The 25,693-nt window shown below is 37.2% G+C and overlaps 1 protein-coding gene across 6 annotated transcripts in view; it reads right to left on the bottom strand.

The window, feature by feature from the left end:
• Nucleotides 1-25,693, bottom strand: part of CDK14 (cyclin dependent kinase 14) — a 614,333-nt gene that overhangs the window by 99,801 nt on the left and 488,839 nt on the right. For all 6 annotated transcript variants that reach the window (XM_060633845.3, XM_060633844.3, XM_060633843.3 and 3 more), the window contains 2 exons: nucleotides 10,637-10,776; nucleotides 4,238-4,381 (listed from right to left, as the gene is read on the bottom strand). In XM_060633845.3, the coding sequence (XP_060489828.1) occupies nucleotides 4,266-4,381; nucleotides 10,637-10,776 (256 nt within the window). In that variant the 3' untranslated portion in view covers nucleotides 4,238-4,265. The remainder of the gene's footprint in view (nucleotides 1-4,237; nucleotides 4,382-10,636; nucleotides 10,777-25,693) is intronic.

Genomic DNA, 25,693 nt, shown 5'->3' with positions numbered 1-25,693 from the left:
CTCAAAGTGCCCATTCATGGACTCTGGGAACCTGTATTTTAAAAAGCTCCTCAGGGTGTGAGAACACCTGCTCTACTGAATGTTCAGTTAGTGATGCCAGAGGGTCTTAAGCACAAATGCATTATATTCTGTCTGGAGTTTATTTTCTTTAAAAATCTTTATCTTATTTAATTAAAATTCTGAAGCAATTTATGCATTCTACTCTGTTTACCTGGCAGCCTACTTTTAGGAAATTACTGCTTGATGACTGAGTCAACACATTTTTTTCATTGTCACATAATATTTTATGTTGATTAGGAAAGAAAATATGCTATAAGGCAAGAAGGTCACCAAAATATGTATGAGGCTAACTTCTTGCACTTGAACCAAATATAATATTTTGATGTACTAGACTGATATTTGTATATTTATTATGGATTCAATAGGGTCTGAACACCAACTGATTCACTGAAAAGAGATGTTCCTTAATGAGCACATAGCATTTCAGAAAAAAAAAAAAATCTGCCTGAAAGATTAGAGGCCATTCTTATCCCTGTATTCAGCAAAAGGAGTAGACAGACTGACCAGGCACTTCCTGTCTCAAATAATTTGTAATTTTGATTTAGTTTTTAAGATTTTATTTTTTACAGTAATCTCTATACCCATTGTGGGGCCCGAACTTAAAACCCTGAGATCAAGAGTTGCATCCTCCACCAAATGAGCCAGCCGGGACGTCCCATTCCTGTTTCAATTTAGAATGACTGGAAAATTAAGCTCAGCATCAGGGAGTGTCTGGTACTGCTATATGCAAATATAAGTGATGCAAATGAATGTGATACTCAATATAGCTTCTGGTCTTTTCATTGAGGGAAATTTCAATGCACAGTCTCTCAGACTTTAGGATGGTCTTTACCCTTCAATACTGATAAAAAGAGTGGGGACAACCTATAAAATCATTAGTCTAAATATCTTTAGAGGATAACAAAATGTAGGAAGCACAGTATTTTGATCATCCACTGGCACCTATCCCATTTTAAACTTAGGTGCGTGTAGTTTTCTTTTCATTTCATTTGGTTACAAGACTCTGAAACCAAAATTACTTTTTGCTGCAAAGAAAAATGCTTCTCATTAGCTTTTCCACTAAGGCCACTTTATGCAAATCCAGTATTATTAACTAAATAATTGAAATGGCCTTCGTATGCAAGTTTAGAGACAGTTTGGCATTGAGGTAGAGGAGGAAAATTAGGACTTAAAACACTCCCTTCTACTCAGTCCTTCAAACATTTGAAAGAAGTGATGCAATGCATTTTCCACACTGACTCTGTGCAACCCCCTGAAGAGAGGTGGCTGAAATGCTAGATTACAGTTTTAGCCTCACTGGGCCCTCAACTTCTTTCCCACCCCTCGTCTTCCCAATCTCTCTGGGGTTTACAAAGAACCGGGACATTTGAGGAAGATTTAACATGCCACAGCTTGCTCTAAACAGTTAATTAATTCATCAACAACAAAATCAAAATCTAGGGAATTACATGTTTTTCTGTATGAATACTCTTATTTATGGTAGACTTTTTATTCTGTCATGTCTACAATATAGACATTAATATTCAGCTATTGGTCAGAAAAACTTCCATTGCTCAGATGTATCAGGCCAATATACTGCATTATTTGCTCTCTAAGACAGCCTCATGTAGTAAAATTAAAAACCCACAAAGGTGAGAAATTAAAATGGTTTCTTTTTCTGCTGACAGAAAACTCTTAGAATCCAGCTTCTCTGCAGCTTTTTTTAAAAGTTTATTTATTTTGGGGCGCCTGGGTGGCGCAGTCGGTTAAGCGGCCGACTTCAGCCAGGTCACGATCTCGCGGTCCGTGAGTTCGAGCCCCGCGTCGGGCTCTGGGCTGATGGCTCAGAGCCTGGAGCCTGCTTCCGATTCTGTGTCTCCCTCTCTCTCTGCCCCTCCCCCGTTCATGCTCTGTCTCTCTCTGTCTCAAAAATAAATAAACGTTAAAAAAAAAAAAAAAAAAAAGTTTATTTATTTTGAGAGAGAGCTTGCATGTGAGCGAGGGAGGGGCAGAGAGAGAGAATTCCAAGCAGGCTCTGCACTGTCAGTGTAGAGCCCCAAGCAGGGCTCAAACTCAGGAACCATGAGATCGTGACTTGACCCAAAATCGAGTCAGATGCATAACCGACTGAGCCACCCAGGGGCCCCTCCCTGCAGCTTTTCAGAGAAAAGAAAACATAGATGTTTCTTCAATATAATGTTGAATGAAGCCGAGGTATTTGGATTTGGAAGAAAGCAACAAAAAGAATAAATCTGAGCTTTGAAAGTTGATGTGAAATGGAGAAAACTCATAGAGAACATATTTGTATCATTATCAAATAATTCTAGAAGAAGCAGTTCCTATAACCTTAAATCTATTTTAAAAAGATATACTGCAAAGAAAATACATTTTTGTAAGGGCTTTCGAATACTAATGATTGCAGTTCTGAGCACCTCTTTAAAAGCCTCTTTCCAATTAGTAACTTTTGAGACCTTATGGGCAATGCTTCTGTCCAGTCAGCTTGATTTATTTTTGCCAGGAGAAGCTGACCTGGAAGACCTTCTAGCAGCTTTGACTGACTAGACTCAGGTCAGAGAGATCCTAAAAGAGCAGAGAAGAAAAGACACACAGCTCTGTGACCGAAGTTCAAACTTGCTGTATGGGAAGCAGCACCAATAAAGTTCACCTTTTGTTTTGTTTTACTGAACTGGCTACTGGATTTATAAAGCCAGGGGCCCTCATGATGGTAATACAGGTTAAATGCTTTGAAAAGCATGTGCTACAAACCTAATGAATTAAAACGGGTCTCAGAACCAGGAAGTAACTCAGCTTACTCTGTGTGACCAACTGAAATTCAGAATGGGAGTACAAACACCATTGAGGGAATGAAGTTGTGCTTCTAGGTAACTTTTTACCCAGTGGGGGGAAATAACCTGAAGAATGAAGAATCTTACTCTTATGTATGTAGTAGCAAGTCTATTAGTAACATTTTCTGACTGGCATTTATACACCTTGTTTTATCTGGGGATCTTTCACCCCCAACCATTCATAAATCACCACCCTACTCCCAAGAGGTCAAAATTTGCCTCCACATTGAATGTGTGCAAAAGCTGAGTCCCCAACATAGCTCAAGGTATTGGCAAATCACCCAGAAGACAACGCGGACAGTATAATTTGTTCTCTTTGCCATGCTGGCAATTGACCCTGTTAACATATTTCATGTTAAGAGGCAGAAAGAAGACAGACTCTTGCAATGCTGTCTATCTAGATCCTTCCATTCACCATAACATTTAATTATTGAACATCCACATGAGCAAGGAGCAAATATGGGATAGCAAATTAAAAAAAGCCCTCCCCACAAAAAAGTGTGTTCTCTATTTACTTCAGTTATGTTAAACAGAAAGATATATATATATATATAGGCATAAAATTAAAAAAAAAACCCAGACATTTCCATCTGGTAATAAAGACACAGCCTTTTCAGGATTTGCTGTCTTATACTTGTTTCTGTGAAGCATGTGTGTCTGTAACAGGCCAGCATGCTAGAGATCGCCTTGTTTGGATTATGCTTTTTCTCTGCAGAATAGTAAAGGTCAAAGAATCGAATAGGAAAAAAGAAAAGCTTCATCATGATAAGGTCTGTACTAGGGGCCATGTAGGAATCAAAAGTGAGCTAAGTGGCCCACACAGCAGCTAAGCTAAACTAGGGAGCACACATCCTTTCCAAGGGAAGCAGCCATGATTCAGTTATACATATAAAATTCTGGCAGGAATGTGAGTGCAGTATTGCCAGAGTTGCTGATTTAAAAAAAATGCCAAGAATCCAGACTCTGTAAAATCTCTCCATTTTAAAATGAAAGCAACTAATTTAAAAAATTGTGTGGGCCAAATAAAGCAAGTCTGTGACTTAGAATATCGCTCAAGGTTAACCTTTTTCTAACCTCCACAAAGAATGTGTGAGTAGTTAAAATGATTTGCTTATAATTGAAATGGTTTGTTTATGACTGCATAAATAAAACACAATTTTGGCCAGGATCTAGTAGGTACCTAAATATATGACTAACTGTACTCTCCTTAGTAGAACCTGTGATCAATGCCATAATGAACATAAGAGATTCATAAGACATTTAGGGGAAAAAAATCAATCTGAAATATTTCATGTAAAAGATCTGTTCAATATCTATTCATTATTACTTTCCAGGAAAGTAGGTTATCTTACCTGTGCTCTCTTGAGAATGTTGTGCTCATCAGTGCTTGCTATTTGATAGACTTTTGCCATAACTATTGTTTTTCCCAAAGGCCCGCATGCTTTCTCCAGCTTCTGGCTGCAATCTTACGTTTGGGACGGTAAAAATAGAAGACACTGTGGACAGAATGAAAAGTTGCCATTTATATATTATGTTATAGATATGCTTACAAACTTTCATTTTGGAAAATGGAGACTGAGATGCAATTCTAGATGTCCCGCACAGGGAACATCGTGGTATGTGTTGGTCGCTGAAAAGTCAAGTGGTAACAGCCACAGACACATTTACACAGATTTATACACACATATGATATCACGATATCATGAAGTAATTTTAATGCTCATATTTCTCCAATCTAGAAAAATTAACTTGGATTATAAACAACATATCTTGCCCTTTCTTTATGCCATTCTTTCGCTCATTCACTGGAGAAATACTTATTGAGCCCCACACTGTTCTAGGTATTTTGGAATCCTGTAGTGTATAAATCAGAATGAAAAGAAATCCCTGTTCTTATTGATTCCATTTCGGAGAGACAGATGATGAGCAACCAAACAAATATATCAGCTAGTAGTAAGTGTTATGAAGAAAAATAAAGCATGGAAAAGAAACCAGAAATGCTGAGTGGAAGAAGGTCAGTGAAGGCTTTCTTGATAAGGTACATTTGAGCAGACACTCAAGGAGGTGAGAGAGCAAGCCATGCACATATTTTGAGGATAAGCAAGCATAAACTATAGGAAGAGGGAACAACAGGAGAAGACACTAAGGAGAAAGGAAAGAAGCAGGCAAAACAGAAGGGTGCTGTAAAAATACAGGTGAGGGGCGCCTGGGTGGCGCAGTCGGTTAAGCGTCTGACTTCAGCCGGGTCACGATCTCGTGGTCCGTGAGTTCGAGCCCCGCGTCGTGCTCTGGGCTGATGGCTTGGAGCCTGGAGCCTGTTTCCGATTCTGTGTCTCCCTCTCTCTCTGCCCCTCCCCCGTTCATGCTCTGTCTCTCTCTGTCCCAAAAATAAATAAAAAACGTTGAAAAAAAAATTAAAAAAAAAATACAGGTGAAAGAACTTGGTGAGTGACGTGGGGCAGGGTGATAGCAGTGAAGAAGGGAGGAATGGTGTGTGTGTGTGTGTGCGCGTGTGTGCGTGCATGTGTTTATTTTTTTTCTAGAGAGAGAACAGGGAAGGGGCAGAGAGAGACAGAGAGAGAGAATCCCAAGCAGGCTCTGCACTGTCAGCACAGAGCCTGATGTGAGGCTTGAACTCATGAACTGTGAGATTATGACCTGAGACAAAATCAAGAGTCGGACGCTTAACTGACTGAGCCACCCAGGCATCCCCATCCCACCAACTTTTAAAAAATTTTATTTATGTATGTATGTATGTATGTATGTATGTATGTATGTATGTATTTGAGAGAGAGAGAGAGAGAGAGAGAGAGAGAGAGCAAGGGAGGGGCAGAGAGAAGGAATGGTGTGTTCTAGCACCAACACGGTCTGTGGAAGGATTGTGTTGGAGTGTGACAAAAGAGGAGCCATCAAGGACAACTTTCACCAGTTGGAAGAATGATGTTGCCATTTATTGACAAGGGGAAACATATGGGAGGAGCAGGTCTGGGGGAAAAGATCAGGAGTTCAATTTTGGTAGTATTCAATATGAGATGCCTACTAGAGGGCCACATGTACATGTTGAGTAGTTGCTCGAATATGCAAGTCTGGAGCCAAGAAAGGTGGGACTGGAGATAGAAATCTGGAAGCTGTCAGTGTGTAGATGATACTTAAATCATGAGACCGAATGAGATCATGTAGGCTCTAGGGAGTGTATGCAGATAGAAAGATCTGAGGATTATGCTCCAGGGCACTCTAAAAGTGAGAGGTCTGGCAGATGAGAACTCCACAAAGAAGTCTGAAAGGGACAGTTTAGGGAGGCAAAAGGAAAGCCATGAAAGAGTCCTGTCCTGGAATCCAAGTGAAGGAAATGTTACTAGGAAGGGATAGTAGACAGTTGTGTTGAATTCTGTTGATGGACTGAGATGAGGGCTGGGAAAAGACCAGGATGGAGACTTTGAGAACATCAGTTCCAGAGTGTTGGGCACCAAAGCCTAGTTCAGAAGGATTCACAAGAGGGGTGCCTGGGTGGCTCAGTTGGTTAAAGTGCCCAACTCTTCATTTTAGCTCAGGTCATGATCTCACAGTTCATGAGAACGAGCCCCATGACAGACTCTTAGCTGACAGTGCAGAGCCTGCTTGGGATTTCTCTCTCCCTCTCTCTATCCCTCTTCTACCTACTCTCTCTCTCCCAAAATAAATAAACTTAAAAAAAAAAAAAAAGGATTCACAAGAGAATGGAAGTCTAGGAACTGGAAACAGGAAATACATTTGAACTGGGTATGTTTGTTTTATTTTTTTAATTTTTACTTATATTTATACATTTTTATTCCTATTTATTTACCTACTTTTAAGAAGACAGTGTGGAGCTACATTAATGGCATAATGTTGTTTTAGGATAATACATAGGAATGAGTAGGAAAACTTATAAACCTTAGAGCTGGAAAGGTCCTTAGGGACCACTGGGTCTCTAAATAAGAAATCAGAAATCCACAGAGACCAAGGCATTTGCCCAAAGTTGCCCAGCTAGTTACCACGTGGAGCTGAAGCTAGAACCCAGGTGGTCTGATTCCCAGTTCAGTGCTCTTCTCGCTGCATCAATTTGTTGGCCTTCTTTTACTGCAGATCTGAGTTTTGTGACTTAGCAAATGAATGTAATAAAATCAAGGACTCTCTGCTATGAAGTGTATTTTGTTCATTTACTTTGACAAGGGTAGTTCAGCTTCAATAATTTATGTAACTTGATAGTATACACAGGAGAATGCCCTGTGGTGTATTTGGGAAAAGTAATGAATTTCTTCTAAATCAGCCCTCCGTTTACTTCCCTGCAATTAAATTTCTGTGAAGAAGTGGGGCAAGGCTGTTGGGGTTTCAGGACAGAGGGAGAATGACAGGGTGCCACCGAATTAGCCAGCTTTAACTACCAGATCCCCAGGTGTCACTATTCTTGCTCGATAAATTTATAATTCCCCCTTTGGTGGCACACTAACACATTACTTCTAAATTCTGGTATTATGTAAACTGGTGAGATTTTTAAGCGACAGCACAAGAAAGAAAGATATTATATTGTTAAATGTTCTTCCAAAGCAAATAAGTGTCTGACATAAGCATACAACTTACTTTTTATATTAATCCATGGAACAACTGCATGTTTTGTGTAACCAAGATTCTATAACACTTGATACTCTTCTCGCAGAGTCTGATATAATAAAGTAGGCCAAGAAGGCTCTTTTAATTTATTTTTGTTCCATTTTCTCCTTTTAACCTGGCTTTGCTTCTGCTTGCATAAGTATTTTCCTTTTGTGGACATTCTTTAAAAAAAATGCTATAAACTATCTTTAAGAATGTAGGCATTGTGGACTGAATTGTGTTCCTCCCAAATTCGTATGTTGAAGCCTTCATCCCCAATGTGATGGTATTTGGAGATGGAGTCTTTTGGGTGATAATTTGGGTTAGATGAGGTCGTGAGGGTGAGGCCCACATGATGACATTTGAGGCTTTGTAAGAAGAGGGAGAGAGAGAGACAGAGATCGATCTCTCTGCCATGTGAGGATATAGCAAGATGGCTTTCTGCAAGCCTGGAAGAGGCTTTGCCAGGAACAAAATATGCCAGCACCTTAATTGTGGACATCCCAGTCTCCAGAACTGTGAGAAATAAATGTTAATTGTTTAAGCCCCCACAGTCTAGGTATATTTTGTTATAGCAGCCTGAGCGGACCAATACAGGGAGGTTCCTGGAATTGATGAACCTAAACCAGTACTTGGTTGTTTAATACAATCCATTCATTGGTTCTGCAACACTTCTTCCCAGGTGGACCTCCTTCCAAATCCCCTTGAAAAGGAAGCACATGAGGGTAACGCCCTTGCTGCTGCCATTTGCCAGGTGGTGAACTTTTAGAAGACTCAATACCAATGTGAAATTTAATTTGAATAATTTCTAATTATAGTCTGCAGAATATTAACCTAGATAACAGAGTCCCCGAAAGCAGTCATTTCACCTTGGTTCCCGAAGTTTCCAAAGCCTAGGAATTTTGTTTTGTAAACATGTTTACAAGGACCACCACGTTGTTCTAAATGGAAATGGCTATAGTATTTAATACTGGGATTGTCCTTTCTTGCGACTGGATTTATGCTTCATAATGATTATCTACTAGACACAGAAATAGCATTTCTGTGACTCAAAATTGTTACCGGAGGCATTTAGCAGAATCTTGCTTTAAAAATATAATGATTTTTCATCTTTATTCTCCCCCCTTCAAAAGGTTTCACTGCTCCTGATGTTTAACGTTATGCAAAGACGTGTTTCTGCCAATGAATATCGCCTTATGGTTATGCTTCTGCAAATAGCCTGCTGTGAGCTGATAAAGGGATTAATGCAGCCAAAATTCTTAATCTGTGAAATTACAAATTAAATTCTCATATTAAAAATACCACCCTGAGGTATTTTTTGTGGTTTTAATTCCCCTCTGGTGTTCTGCATACATTGTGCTTGTTAATGACGAGGACAAGGCTGTCTCCGGTGGCAGCCTGCTGCCGAGTGATAATGTGCAGGCATTTACTTACTGATAGAAACTGGATTTAACCACTGGCTGATAAACTAAGTGGCAAGTGGGTAATAAGTCCATATTAACAGAAAAGTACCACTACAGAATTCAGAATTCATAGACCATCAAAATCCTGGCTTAAACTCAATCATCGAGTCAGATGGGATTGAGATGTCACCAAGGAGGAGTGATATTAAGTTACAAGTTATACTAAATAGGAAAACAAACCATATGTTTGAATTTGATGAGCCAAAAACTAATGGGCCCATTTATATCTCTTTTTCTCAGTAGGAAGATGGATCACTAATTCATTATTTTTCCATAGAAATTTTATCTTTAATTAAAAAAAAAAGGGAATAGCTAGCATAATGGTCAGTGGGTAGAGTTTTAGAAAGAAAGTAGGGCAGAGTATAGAATAAATATGGGTTGGGAATATATAAAATGTTAAGGAAGACTTACTAAGCATAAGGGGGAGTAGTGGATTAATATATCTATAGACAGTTTAGGGTAAAAAAAAAGAAATTCAAATTAAATGTGGGATATCAAAAATGATTTAGGGTAGAAATACCCAGAGGAGTTGTTACTTGGGATTTAGCTGCAAAATAAAGGGTGATGTTGTCAAGGAGAATCTAATACTACAATGGGAGAAAAAGTTTAAAGTCTTGGAGATTAAATAACTTTATGTTATGTACCCATAAATAACTTTATGTTATGTATGGTAAGTATGTACCCAAGGATTAATAAATATATTATAAATATCTATGCATACATGCAGTATATTAATTTTTAAGGCAGTCAGAAAAGAGTATGGGAAGGAATATGTAGAATTGGCATTTGGAAAAGAACGCATCGCCATTGAACAAAAATGTTCTTACTGCAATAGTGTTTCGCAAAATTTCACAAGAATTCCGTTTCACACTTTAGAAGAAAGATGAGATCCTCCCAGCCATAAATCTCCCAAATATTTAAAATGTAATTGAAAAAGGCTGTGTAAATATGAACACTTTTGTAAAAACAAAACAAAAACCCACCCAGGAATGTGTTTTGTTTTAAAAAGATCCAGAGAGGAGCTGTCTGTATGAATACCAAAAGCATTTGTAGTTAAAATGAATTACAAGTCTTCGGTTCCTACATGTCAATTCAGTGCATTAGCCAATTGCCAACTCTTTGTCAGCTCACTGCATAGCAGCCCTTTTTACCGTTATTGTTACAACCAAGATGGTCTCTGAGAATCAAACAAAAATGAATCATTTCTCCTCTGTGTACTGCAGCCAGTTAAAAAGTACTCCATGCATGAAGCACTAAATATGTAAATCATATTTTCCTTTTCCTTTATGACTGCTCAGATCATTCTTTTGGACACATACATAATCAAATACAAAGACATGCAGTTGCAGACTGCAGAGCAGAGATAGCAAAAAAAGGAATCCATTTTCTTCCTCTGTCTGGTAAGCTAGGAATTGAATGGCAGGATTCCACTAAATATATACACACATGACTCCCTTTCCCTCATTCTCTCTCTCTCTCTCAATCTCTCACTAGCTCTCCCCCAACCCCTGCATATAAATACATACACACACATATATGTGTACATATAATGAGTATGCAAACATACATAATCTTGCATATGCACACATAAAAACATGAATCCTTCTATAAATATGTTACACATAGATGCTACAATGATACGGCTTCTTTGATTGGATGTTTCAGATTTGTCATACTCACTATCGGTCAGTTCCCATAGCCGTGGGGGCAGGTCACTAAAATACTCGTGGCTCAAGGCAGCCTGTGCTGATAGTCTGTTCTTTGGGGAACACTGTAGGAGCTTGGAGGCCAGATCCTCTGCATAATTCACATAGCTGAGCCTGAAAACACAAGCAAAAAAGAGAGAAATCAGACCAAACAAGAAAATCCACTAAATAAGACATAAAGTTCACCTAATTGTTTTTGGAACTTATTTATTCCTGGCCAAAAAGCAAGTTAAATTATCTGCTGAAAATAAAAAGAAGCAGAATTCATGTTGGTTCTCAGAGTATCTGTTAATTTAAACTAGCTTTTACTCTCGATATCTCCATTTCATTGATTTAAAACATTTCTAGTATAAGTAAAGGGTTGATACTTTCAGGATAGAACAAGGTGCCGAGATAGAAAATTTCGGGAGATAATTTATCAAAGAGTTACCAGAATTTGTTCACAGAATCTACCTATTGCATACACATCTGGATACATTTATAGGAAAGTTAATACAAAATAATTAGGAGAATTAAAATAAAACTATTCAGTTCTCTAGTTACTAAAGTTACTTTTCCTCTAAGAATTTACATTTTCTTACATTGAATATAAAATTATTGGCATAAGTACCCTGTCAAATATCAACAATCATAATATTAACATGAAGTTAACAAAGGGAATATGTATAACCCACATGGGGCTGAATTAATTCAAGATGATCATTAAAACAATGGTAGATAGAAACTATGTGTCTTAAGATTACCAAAAAAGCAGAGAAGTCAAATCTCCCATGTGGTACAACTTCCAAATGCATACCAGATCACACAGTCCAGCCCAGCCTTGGTTTTCGTGGAATCTCTATTTCACAACTCAGCACAATCAAGCTCAGATAATTAACATAAAAATGATAATAGAAGTATTCCTGATAATGGCTGACATTGATGGATAGTTGAACACGTGTCAAGCACCTTCATAGGCACTTTCCACACACCCTTGTATTTATTTAGTTGACCAAGGGAACTCTGTTTCCATCTAATGGCAGTGCAAGTGGATTACTCAATTAGCACGTTGAGTGGATTTAAACCCATCTACAATTACTTGACTCTAAAGTGGTTTGCATTTGTTTCAGAAAATTTCTAAAGGCAACCCGTGGATTCCTGAGTGTCTGCTGTAACAAGGTGCAATAAAGGACACCGACTCTCAGAAAGAGCCAGAAAGTGTGAGGGCAAGTTGCATCTGTTGGTGAGTATTTTTTCAAAAGTCTTGAAGCTACTAAGCACATGGTCAATGAACTTTCTTCAATAACCAACAATTCTCCCCCTTCTTGTACTCAAGCTGCTCTTCAGCATTGATTTAAAATTGTTATAGGGGAGGGAAGGATTGAAAGTGAGGAAGAGGAAAGGAGGTAATGAATTCGGGGAGCAAAAGAAGCAGGGAAAGAGCAAAGAAAAATACTACTCGGAGGACCCCCCCTAAGAGGCCTCTCTAAGTCTTCATAAATGAAGGTCTTACAGATGGGTTCAGTATTTGCTGTAGTGGCTGTTTAAAAAACAACTTATCAGTGGATTGGTTTTAAATGTCTCAGCCTGGAAAAGACAAATTTGTCCACAGGAAAAGGAAGCATTCTCTAAATTCTCTACAGTTTGTTTTTTTTCTCCTTTCCTTTAAGAGGGGCCACAGCCATCCATATTATTGCTTCCTCTTCCTAAGATTTTCATTATTATAAACTTTATTAACATCTTTTAAAATATCAAAGGCAAAGTTTGAGATTAGGTAAAGTTCATGGTAAAAGCTGCACTTACATTGAATGTACATTTTATATATAATCATGGTGAACATGATCATTGGTATCAATTTTACATAGCTTTGATGAAACAGAACAACAGTGCCAGACTGAGACTAGATTTGAGTTTTGGAGCTTAATTCTGTTACAAGAGTGATGAACCACCTTATGTCTACAGTCCTTCCAGCTCCAATATGCAATGAATCACAATCTGTATAACTGTCAGATTACATTCAGACTTAGTGCATATAATACCTAAATATAAAGAATTAACTGATATAAGACAATTCCATTTCACCTTCCCCAAATGGACTAATGTCAAACTTTAAGGTTGATGAGATAATCAAATGCTTATTTGTGATATGCAGGCTATATACAAATATTTAAATTATCACAAAATTATTTTAATTTAGAATGCTTGCTATTTCCTCATTTGCATTTCAAGAACCACTTTTATTCCAACTCTCCACACTTTCAACATCACCGTCTGTCATTTCGTGAACCACTTTCTGAGTCCATCCAAGTTGTTTGAGATATGACACTTCCAGGATACCTTATTTGGACATCTTCTCCCAAGCCATAAGTGCACGTTATCAGAATGCCAGAACGATTTGGTTGTCTTCACTTTCTATTTAAAAATCTTCCCTTGTAATTCCATTAAATTTTGTTTTATATATTCTAGAGCTGGGTAATTTAATATGTAATATTTACCACTTTTATCTTTCCCTGGTAAATTTAGTCTTTAATCTCTCTGTAGTGAACTTCTTTATTTTCAGTAAAGCTTTTGGACTAACGTTCATTTTTTTTTTCTTATATTCATTTAATGACCTCAGCTTTTGTTTAGTACTTGCCTGGTGTAACTTTGTCATTTTCTTACTTTTAATGTTTCCTATCCATAATTTTAAGATACCTCTTTCACAAATAGTATATAGCTGGATTTAATATTTATCCAAGGAGAAAATTTAGTCGATTTACAGTTTGTGATTACTGACATATTTGGAATTACTACTAACATCTTAATACTGCATTCTATTTTATTCTTATGTTTTTTTTTCTCTTTTCCTGCCTTCTTTTAAATTGAATTTTAAAACTGAAGATCTCCATCCTCTATTTTAGAAGTTACATATTCTATTTCTATCTGTTTAATGATTACTCTTAACTTTTTCTTTCTTTCTTCTTTCTCATTTCAGTATTTATTTAGATGTTTAAACTCTTGCACTAAGTTTTTACAAGCTGATGGACACTGACATATTGTTTTTTGTAACTGTAATTATACATTCCAGACATTATAAATATATGATTAAACATTAATATCCAGCACCAATTGTCTTACCAATTACATAAGACAAGTTGTCAAGTATACAAATATTGTTACACAGATCAACAGGAAAATAAAATATTAGACATCTACTCAATTCATTAGCAGAAACTAAATTCTCTTTTTACAAGATTGGGAGAGAAGGCAAAAGTTCACACTTTTAACAACAGAAGTTGGCAAGCAACTTCCAATAAAAATAGGAAAAAATTACAGAATTTTCAGAAATTTTATGATTAAGAATTATTTGAGCTACAAGAACAAAGCACGTTTACTTTAAAAACAAGTATTTACTAAAAGGCATATTCAATATGTCCTACACAAGACAAGCACTACTTTTTACTAAAAGCACTTAACAGCTCACTCTCACCCTTTCCACCCTCTCTTTTAACTTGCATCCCAAAGTGCAAACATTCAATTAACTTTAAGACGTTTCTGTCTGGAGACGTTAAAGATATGTGCTTCTGTTACAATGTGGACTTTATGTGAACTTTTCAACCAGAGGTTTGTGATTTTCAAAATGGAGGTTTTCATAATAACACAAAATGAGATTTATAGAAAGATGTTAAAAAATCATTATAAGACTTGGTTAAAAGCCAACAAAATCAGTGGTTACACAACCTGATGAATACCATTTTAAATGTGAGAGACATAAACATAAAGTAGCAGGCAAATAGCCATATGGGCCCTACCGTCAATGTGTGAAATGACTGAAGGGATAAACCACAGAAGATCTAGATTGTTTTCCGGAGTTCCTGAATTTTAATTTTGTAGATATTAATAACATTCAAGTATCGTGGCTGGGTATTTTGGCACCCAATCTCTTAAAATTTTTTATATATTGATAAGATTCTGGCATGTGAATAGATGTGAAGAAGACTTATAACTCAAACTGCACGCTTTCAGGAAAGGTCAACTGATAAAAACTGATAAGCATGTTTTAAATGCTGAACAGCAAGAATCCTTTGCTAAGTTTCCAAACAGGCCGATGATAATCCAAACACAGAGGCTGCAATTCTGCCAAGCTTGAAGCCTGATAAAACTGCTTATCAATACTCCTATGAAAGCTTCATTAGATTTACCATTCACCAAGCTTATGTGTTGGCTAATAATGTATGATAAACTGGGTCCTGTCTTAAGCTCCATTTCCAAGGCAATACCATCAGTAGACCAGTTTTATTGACTGTAGCCACAGTTTTTATGACTACTGGTATCTATGAAGTACAGCTGGATTTTAGGACAAAAAGTTGCTTGCTTTTAAAAGCTCTAATTTGTCTAATAAACTTTGCTGCACCTTTATATTTCATGCCACCTTCAATTAGTGCTAGGACAACCAGATTAGAGCTCTCCCAAGACCCCCAACATGATGACAGTGACACAACAGCCAGGTTCTTCAAGAAACGTCATTTTTATGAAACCTAACAAGTCCTCAACAGCCTGTCTGGATGGTAGTGCACCACCCCCAGATAGTCAGTCCAGAACCCGGATGCCTTCTTTCTCCACAAGAGCAGTGTGGTCAGGTTGCTTCACATATCCTTACTATGTGGTAATGCCAGACTTTTTAAGTTTCTCTATAAATTTGTTTAGGGTCACACTGCTTAGACTGTCCAGTGTATGACTTCACAAGAGTTGGTCAGTTCATCTGAGCCACATGTAGTTAAAAAACACTCAACCGGATTATGAGAAATTAAAAAAAAAAGAATATAGAATATAGAAGTGATGTAAAGAAACTGTAGTCTACTTCAATATACTAACTATACTTGGAACTCTCTGTGCTTTGAGTGAGAAGTTGGGAGTAATGGGAAATGAAATGAACCCCCAAGCAAGCAGCAGCAATTTTTTAATCCAGTAATGAGGCAAGAGAAAGGAAGTTCCCCCAGGTTTAGCCCATCTAGGTCAGAAAGCTTGTAAAATGCTTTCCTGATTTTAAACCCACCCTCCTGTGTCCTAGTTAACTCGTCTCATGGAGCTTCTTGGTGGAACAGTAATGAATTTCTATAGTTCACTTGTATGTACAGAGGTTGTGCTGTGTTCTTAACAGGTCTCCACTGCCCTTCAGAACTTAATAAATATGTGACCAAGAGCACCACAGAGCTGCCCAATCTGCAGTCAGGGGTGTCCTCTTTTGGGGTCAGTTGGTTTTGTTTTGTTTTTGTTTTTTACCATCAAGGATCTCAGAAGAACCTTCCACACTTTACACCTTCACCCTCAGTTCTAGTGGGCAGCTCCTTAACTTTCGAACATTTCTCTTTAACTGCTTAACGTTTAAACTGTAGCTTCACCTTCCTGCTGAATGATACAAGAACATGGGAACACCTCATTTCTTGTGATACTAGTCCCATGTTTCATGTGGGATTGTCTCATATGTTATTCCTATTTTCTGTGATTTTCAAAAACACCCATATTAAATGCCGCTATTGTTATTATTACTTAGATTTACTGATGTTTATAACTTATTTAATCACCTTTCTTTTCATGTTTCATACGTTCCTTCTCTTCCTTAGTTTTTTTGTATCTGAAATACACATGTCAGAAGTTCTTTCCACGATGAAAGAACTTAGTGGCAAATTCTCTCCGTTTTGTTTTCATACAGGATAATAGTTTCGCTGCAGATATAACTGCAGGTTCAAAGCCTTTCCCCCTAACTCTGAAGATATTATTTCACTGGCTTCTGTTGTTGCCGCTGCCAGCTCTTATCTTCCTCCTTTTAGGATTGCAGTGTAAGGTGTTCTTTTGATTTCACCTGCTTGGTATTCAGTGTTTCCTGAATATGAGGCTTCATGTCTTTCAACAATCCTGGAAAAAATCTCAGTCATTACTTTTCTTTTTTTTTTCTTTAATTTTTTTTTAACGTTTATTTATTTTTGAGACAGAGACAGAGCATGAATGGGGGAGGGTCAGAGAGAGAGGGAGACACAGAATTTGAAACAGGCTCCAGGCTCTGAGCTGTCAGCACAGAGCCCGACGCGGGGCTTGAACTCATGAACTGCAAGATCATGACCTGAGCCGAAGTCGGATGCTTAACCGACTGAGCCACCCAGGCGCCCCATTAGTCATTACTTTTCAAATATTGCTTATCCCCATTCTCTCCCTTCTCTCATTTTGTAACCACAACGTAATGCCATCTTCCAAAATTTTCTGTGCCTTTACTTGTTCTTTCATATTTTCCTTCTGTCCCTCCCTGTGCTCTCCATTCTGAGCAATTACTTCAGAGCTATCTTCCAGTTCAACTAATTCTCTAATAAGCTGCATCTAATAGGCTGTTTTCCTTGTTCATTTTGTTTTTAGAAGTTCTTTTTAAGTCTTTGTCAAATATGTGTGTCCAGTTTTGATGACTTCTTGCTCAAGTTTTAGATTTGATCTTTTCTTTCTTTATAGCATTTTAAATATAGCTATGCTCTATGTCTCATAATTTCCAATATCTGAGGTTCTGGGTGAGATGGCCAATTTTGTTGCTTTTGCTACTGACCCTCACTCACAATGACTTTTTCTCAGATGTTTTATAATTCTGGATTGTGAGCTCATGCTTCGCTAATGTTAATCTGTGGGAATCCTGAGGGGACTGGGTTGAGAATATCTTTCTCCATAGGGATTTTCTTTTGCTTCTGCCAAGAGCCCTGAGGCTCTCTTAACACTTAGGCACTCCAAGTTCTTTCTGTTGGCTTCTGCGACCATGTGAGTTCTGTAAATTTAAATCTAAAATTCTAGAATTTTCAGGGGACTTTTTCATCCCCATCAGAGCCAAGGCCAACACAGTTGTCCTTGCCAGTCTCTCAGCTGGAAGCAGATGTTTTTCAGCCAGCCCATTACTGAGGTTGAAGTGTTTTGAGTGTCTTGACTATGTGGGGAATCTGGATTCCTATGCTGTGCCTTTCTCAGGCCCAAAGCTTTGTTTCCTGACCCCGAAATGGTTCCGCATTCCTGTGTTAACAATATCTCCAGGGTAGCCGCAACTTTAATACTTACTTATCACTCTGGTTTCTTCATTCTTGATGCCTGGAGATTTCACTTAATGTTATGTTAGTTCAGCTATACATATGCATTTGAAAGCATGTGCTTGTTGTATCTTCTCCAGCATTTTAGGCCAATTTTTTGTGCTAGTAGGAGAGACTTGTCTCTGCCATAAGCATTTATTTATAATCTTTTCAATCTAATTAGTTACTATAAAATCATCTATACTTGTAATGTTTAGGACTTTCTCTCTGGAATCACCGTATCAGTGTTGTTTCCCTACTTAAAAACAAACAAACAAACAAAACAACAATTACTTCTTTTACATCACTTCTATGAAGCCTCAAAATCAGCTAACTGAAGTTGTTTCAGGCGAATGTTCTTTCACCACTCAACTTTATATGTCAGTCTCAAATGCACTGCCTAAATGAAAGAAGCCAAAGGCTACATACATACTCAATAATTCCACTTATATGACATTCTGGAAAAGGCAAAATTATAGAAATTAAAGAGTGGTTGTCAGAAGCTGGGTGTGGGAAGGGTTAACAAAGGGCACAAGAGAATTTTTTCAGATGGTTCTACATCTTGATTATGAAGGATGGACATCAGGCCATCTAGAGATGTGAGATGGTAGGATCAGGGGAACTCACCAAGGAAATTCAGCAGAGGGAACAGTGCAGAGAGATGAGTTTTTGCAGATTGTCACCAGGAACATTCAACCCTTAGGGGTGGACAGCTGACTCTTGTGAGTGGCTGACATCAGGACTTCCATGTCTCGGCAGGGGGCGGTGTGCAATGGCTCAGGGGATGTCCTGACAAATGGGGAGGTGCTCCTGCCAGTGGTGAGGCCTTCCCACTGACTTCAGTGCTTGATCCCACGTCACCAAGCGGGGACCAGCCTCTGGTTGTCAGACTGTGCCTATCAGCTGGGAGGGTGGATTCAGGGAGCTCCATGTTCATGAAGGGTCACATAAACATGGTAGGGTATGCGGGACAGAGGAATTTCGTGTTCATTCCATATTCATTTTTTAAAAAGTAAAAGATGTTTTTTGTTTGTGGAAACTCTCTGAAAAACCTAAGGAATTTTAAAATTATAAATCTAGATGACAATGAAAAGAAACAATCTCTACTGAATTCAGAATGTGTGTGGAGAGCACCTTATGAGTAAGTTTCAAACAAATGCTTTTAGTATAGTTGAAAATAATGGTATGTTGCTATTCTAATCATAATGAATATATTTCACTTTCCTAGTTCTTATCCATACCCACACAACACACACACACACACTTTACTTGCATTAAAAAGAAAGATATGAAAGAAGGTGACATGAAGAGTAAATGACTGCCTCAGACCAGGGGTATGGAGCAGGATGTTTCCTTTATTCCATGTGCTGGTCAGTTTCTGTACCTCCAGAATGAGGAAGATGGAACACATGGTCTTTGAAGGCTGTCTAGCTCTAAGGTTATATGCCCTCTAATCTAGGAAGAACCTCATTGTGAGCTAGACGCAGGGAGGGTTAGCACAGCCACACTTGCCTGCTATCACGAACCTACCAGAATGTCCCCCCTTGTCACCAGTGAGATGATCTAACGTGCCTCTCTTCACTCAACCTGTCAACTAACTGCCTTGAAAGCTCACCTAAGTTTCTAAGTCATCCTGAAAACAAAGAGCAAAGTGAATCCAAGTGTTTTGCCAGATTAAAGGAGACTGATAAAGTGGAGAAGACAGAAATGAAGGTGAAGGATGAATATGATGGGGCAGAAAAGAGACAGAGTGGAGCTATGGTGAGGCAGCAAGGGCTACTTCCTATAAGGCATGCTTCCCAGTGTAGCCTGGGAATAGGACATCTGCTGAATGACTGAGTGTTTATGTGAGGACACAGTATATCGACTATTACACTTATAGAAACTTTACTTTACCTGAGAAACATGCATATAAAAAGCAATCAGTTTTGAGCAAAAACATCTTAAGGTCAAGTCCCAGTCCTTAAGGTACATCTTCAAAGTGTACATCTCTTAGGGGTGCCTGGGTGGCTCAGTCAGTTAAGTGTCTGACTTTGGCTCAGGTCATGATCTTGCAGTTCATGAGTTTGAGTCCTGTGTCAGGCTCTGTGCTGACAGCTCAGAGCCTGGAGCCTGCTTCAGATTGTGTCTCCCTCTCTCTCTTTCCTTCAATTTTCTCTCTCTCCCTTTCTTTCTTTCCTCTTTTTCTTTCTTTCAGTGAGAAGGAAATTGGTTCTTGTCTTTTTAAAGGTACATCAAACTAGCAGAACAAGTTTTTTTTGGTTGTTTGTTTTTTGTTTTTTTTTTTTTTACACTGTAATTTGAAGACACTTCCTCTAAAATTAATGATACATCTGTTTTTGGAACAACTAAGACAAGTCACATTTTGTCACCTTCCAAATATCTCTATAAAAATCTTCACCAGGATTTATTAATATTTTAGCTAATGAAAACTAGACATAAAAAGTAGAGATGTAATAGGTTCCATCTATTTAGAGCATTCAAGGAGATACTACCTTCTATATAACAGTTGAAGAGGAAGTAAAAGGGAACAAAAATTTCTAGACTATTCCTTCCTGCATTCTATGATGGCACAGAACTACATACACTGTGGGACTGTATGTGGAGCATTCTATGTGCTTGGTCTCACAGGAAATAGAGCAACCCGAGTGAGATGCTGAAGGTCTCTATATTCACACTTGACTCACTCACTGTCACACTCTTCACAGGGCAAAGCTGGGGCCCTGGGTCCTTTCATTTGACAGTACACATACTGTCACTGTGGCAAAGATGCCAACGTGGGCATTGGCCACTGGATTATACAGCAATTAATCTCTTGCAAATGATTTGTGAAGAAGCCCACCCACCCATAAAGGCAGGCTGTTTCCTCAACTGTACTGACCAGGACTGTCAGATGCAGTATTCTTTCTTGTCTACACATCAAAAGCAGAATGCTCATTTAATTATCTTCTTATCAAAGCTTTTGACTTAGAGGGAGGACTGTGGTCATAAAACCGCTCTTGATTTTTCAAAAAGTGACTTATGTTTAGAAAATAATTCTAAATTTATTCATTTTGCAAAGAGGGGTCAGTAATTTGTTAAGCAGAGCATGAAGGAAACCCCTGACATTGGAATAAACTTTTGGGGAAGATAAAAACTAATAAGGAAAGGTTTAAGCCTGGGCAGTGAACTTCTCAACCCCAGGTGCTAGGCTGTGCAATGAAAAGAGAGGCAAGACTCTTAGTTACATTAATACTGAACACACAGAGTTATTTAATGCTGAGACTTCCTTTGTCAATGCACTGCTATAGAAAAAAAAAATTTAATGAGATTCCTCCCCTCAAGGTAAGCAGATAACATTTTAATATCAGTTTCCATAAATAGGTTGTGTTTTGTTGTGCATAGAAAATTGTTCAGTTCTCATTCATTTATTCTGGTGAAACTGTTTAATGACACAATCTCCCATGGAAGACACTCATTCCTATAGTGGTCAGTTCACCTGACCGTCATAATATTATATCATGATAATGCTATAGATAAGGAACTCTACAGTTTACAAAGTGCTTTCACATGTATTATTTTATTTGATCTAGATAATCAAAGGGTCAAAATGAAGAGTATCCAGGTTTGTGACTCTTGAGTCTTAGTGTCCATTACATGTCACACCAAAGATTTAGTACTAATACCATACATGCCTACACACCTACAACAAGATGTGTGTTACCAAGTTGGTAAGAGGGTTATTGGGTTATTTTAAAGTTTTCCTTACGGACACCTGACATTTTTCTATATTTCTCTTTTTTCTTTAATTCTGAACTCTATTTCTGTAGAAATACTCTTTCTATATTCTTAACACCCGCATGGCCCAATATTAAATAAAGACAACAAAGAGAGTCCAGCTTTTACATGGATAAGAGGAATAGAGCCCAAAGTTAGTCATGTTAATTCATACTTCTCAGTCTCTCCTTCATCTCTAACCCTTACTCAATACATAGTTGCTATTACAGTAAACTCTATCTGGTGGAAAAGTACACAAAATGCTGGAGAGTCCTCAGCAGGATATGAATCAATCAAGTTCTTGAAAACACTACCACTGACACTCAGGAGTATTATAAATGCCAAAAAAGTGGACCAGAAAGAAGAAAATATTAAATTCTTGTCTTGGACTTTAGAGCTTAGTTAGATAATACTTATCCCAAATTTCCAAGCTTTGATTTTATTTATTACTATTTTCTACCCTCCCTGGAAAACAAACGTCTTTGCGATGTTTAAGTTCACTCCAAAATCATAAAAAAAGTGGTCTGGCTTTTACAAATTGGTTAATTTATCACATGATTATACTAGCCTTTCCTAGGTACTCATATGAAGCTATAGATTATACTTAGCAAATCCCATGTACTAATATGAAGCTATAGATTTTCATATTTACATTTTATAAATCTACTGATACAGATATCATAAAATATTCGTGGAGATAAACTAAGTGAACCTCTTGCTATATTATTTTCAACAAAAGCCATTGTGTATTTAAGCTTATTTTTACTCAACTACTACAAAGACAGACCATGCTTTCATTTAACCTGTTTATACAAAGGAGATGGTTAACTAGTTCACTACATTATTTTTGCAGACATTCTATGTTAATTTCCTCTCCAATTCTTCTCAGTGCCTAGTAGCAGTTACTTTTTTTAGTTGTAAAGTCTTATTTATTTATTTATTTATAATTTTTTTAATGTTTATTTATTTTAGAGAGAGAGCACAAGCAGGAGATGGGCAGAGAGAGACAGGGAGACACAGAATCTGAAGCAGGCTCCAGGCTCCAAGCTGTTAACACAGAGCCCCACACAGGGCTCGAATCCATGGACCATGAGATCACGACCTGAGCCAAAGTTGAACCCTTAACCAACTGAACCACCCAGGTGCCCTGTAAAGTTTTATTTTTTAATAGCTTATATGTAACTCATATGTACTCAACCTCTAATTCTATCTAAATAATATAATTTTTAAAAATTTTTTCTAAGATTTGTTGGAGCTCACCAAACATTGACATTTTTCTTCTATAGGAATGGTACAAACCTGTCAGGCATTACACTTGTACCTCAGTTATGTTTTAGAAAAGATTCATAGTTTTAGTGGACTAGTGATTATATGATTCTATGCTTTTGTTGAGTATTTTACTTTAATAATGTGATTTACAGCAGAAGAGGCACAAATAATTACTTTTTAATCCTCTGACTGAAGGACATGAGAGAAAAGGATACTTTATTTCAATAAAAGAAATGAGTAAAAATATATTAATAATAACTAACCCTTGTAAACAGAAGGATAAAACTTACAGAATATTTAAAATTCTAAACTCACAAGTCAGTATAGAATACCCACAAAACCCAAAGGATGTGCATTCAACAGAATTGATTTTCAACATCCAAGTTATTTTGTTTATTGTTATATCCAATCATAAACACTAGACCTTCATAACCACACAACCATAACCACATGACCTTCCCTGTGTGGAATTCCATTGTTAGCTCAAGGACATCAGGCAACTTGTAACCTTTCCAACTTCTGATTATAGATCAGGATAAAATTAATAACTCTCTTCTACTTTACAGGACTGCTGTGAAGATTGACCTTTGCTTACCATAACTTGCTTAAATAGATCATCAGATTATTTTACCTGTTTCAGAAATTTTCAAAACGTCTTTATGAAATCAAGAGTGAAGCAAATTGTTAATGAATGTTCTACCCTTGTGACATTTTTGACATTTATGCTATTTAGACAATAGAGATGATCCAATTTTCCTGAATTCTAAGTGACTGATTATAGCACTGTTTCTTCTGAAAAAGGCAATTCTCATTTTTGATGATAAAAGATTGCATAGGGAGTTTAAATTCAAATCTTCATTTATAAAAAGAATTAATGCATACAATAAAAAATTAATGCATATTAAACCTTAGCAATGGCTTATGTTTTACATTTCAGATAGATACGTTCTAAATATTTAGTCCAAATTACATGGACAGTATGAAAAACATTTTGACTACAAAAGGCTGCAAAACTGTTTAACTTATTGGTGCATCTATATTATGTTAAAATGAGTTAATGGAAACTGGTTAACTTCACAGCCTTTTATTCCTCAGAAACCCTATGGAAGTTACAAATCTCATCATCAGAGGCAGTTTTGGAAGCTGATATCTGCTTCACCAGAATGGAACGGTGCATCCTCTGACTATAAACAGTGCTAAAAATAGCTCCCGAAAGGTATCATTTTGCGTGATATTATTTCACCAAAAGAGAAGAAAAATATATCTTTAATCCTGAACAAAACCTCTTCAAAGTTTATGTTCTCAATAAACCTTTCACTGAAAACTGCAAATATAACGTAGTAATGCAATAAATGCCCTAACAAATATATCAGATTTTTCACTTAATGCTTTTTACAGGCTTAAACCAAATGGAGTAAAAGGAAATCACCTTTTACAGTCTGACTCCTACAGGAAGAATGCCTTGCTGTTACGCTTTTTAAAGAAGGCATGGTGAATTTATATCAATTTTGGTGAATCTTGGGGCTTGATAAAAGAAAGAAAAATACCAGCACAGTTAACATTCCACAGAACTCACTTCACATGTTTATTTCCTTAGAGACTGGACATGATCCAAGATATTAAGAAAAACATAAAAAGAAAAAAATGAAGGTAAAAGATGTACAATTTAGCATCCATGCTAATATAGATGTTCCCTTATTCCTTAAAAAAATTGTCATCTTGTAGACTAAGGGTATCATATGGTTAGGATTAGAGAAAATCACTAAAACCAGTGCTCCCATTTAAATCAATACGAAAGAAAATTTGGTTAGGTCAGAGCTTATTATGGGTTGTTGAATTTTAGTTAAGGCAAATGAACACTATATTTTCTGGGGATTCTAACTTCAGCTTCTTTCTTTTATATTGCAGATATTGCATCTGGTCTTGAAAATATATGACTTCATTATGATGTGAAAAAGAACTGTATGCTTATGTCCAAAACAAGAATTGGGTTAGACCTGTCAAATATTTGGACATCCTTTATAAAGGGCCTGATGATCCTTAGGAAGAAAAGTCAAAATATCTTTCAGTGTTTATTGCTCTTGCAAGGAGCCTCCCATCTTCCCTGTCAGAGCGTTTCTTCTAGACTCTACTCTGAATCACTTGCCCGTTGAACTATCAGATGCCCCCTGATTATCACAAACGACGTGACCAGCCAGCAAATGACACCCTTGTTCTAAATACTGTGGGCAAGTATACAAAGGAGGACAGAGCATTTGTGGATCATTTACTATGTGCTAGAGATTCTTTGCGCTGTCTATTCCGCATGCTGAGCCATGAGATGATCATCACTGTCCCTCCTTACACGTGAGGAGACTGAGGCTCAGAAAGGAGGAGCAGCACAACCAAGGTCACACAGCAAAGTCAGGGGCAGAGCATGTTATGTGCCTCAACTGCTGATGCTCTCTCCTGTGTATCATCCTTCTGAAGGCTTGATTTGTACCTTTTTTTTCCTCATTATAAAAGTAAGATACTTTTCTGATTCTCTCAATCTAGAGAATCAGAAAATCCTGAAACAAGTAAAGGAAAATAAAAACATCTCCTAAGTCTACAATCTGGAAGTAATGAGTTTTTATCAATTAGATGTGTCTACTCCTGTGTGTATAGGTCTGAGCAAATATAGCATTTTACTGCTTTGTAATTTTTATCACCTTATATATATTTTACATGATAAAATTTTCTTTCAAAACCTGAATTTTAAAAGCTCTCTTTAAACCCCTGAAAGTCAAACTCAAGTTCATATTGAGGTCATATTAGCTTTTTGTTTTCCCTCTAGTGAAGAAAAAAAGATTACTGCCAACAAATTTGGACATCCATAAATATTTTTTTCCTGTTGAGGGTGTATGCTTTTTTTTTTTTAAACCATGGGGTATTTACTTTTCAATCACTATTCCCTAAATATTATAGTTAGTTTT

This window comes from Panthera onca, chromosome A2 (genome assembly GCF_046562875.1).
Source record: "Panthera onca isolate mPanOnc1 chromosome A2, mPanOnc1 haplotype 2, whole genome shotgun sequence".
Lineage (NCBI taxonomy): Eukaryota > Metazoa > Chordata > Mammalia > Carnivora > Felidae > Panthera > Panthera onca.
The sequence above is the reverse complement of the archived record's forward strand: the minus strand, read 5'-3'. Positions and strand labels throughout refer to the sequence as shown.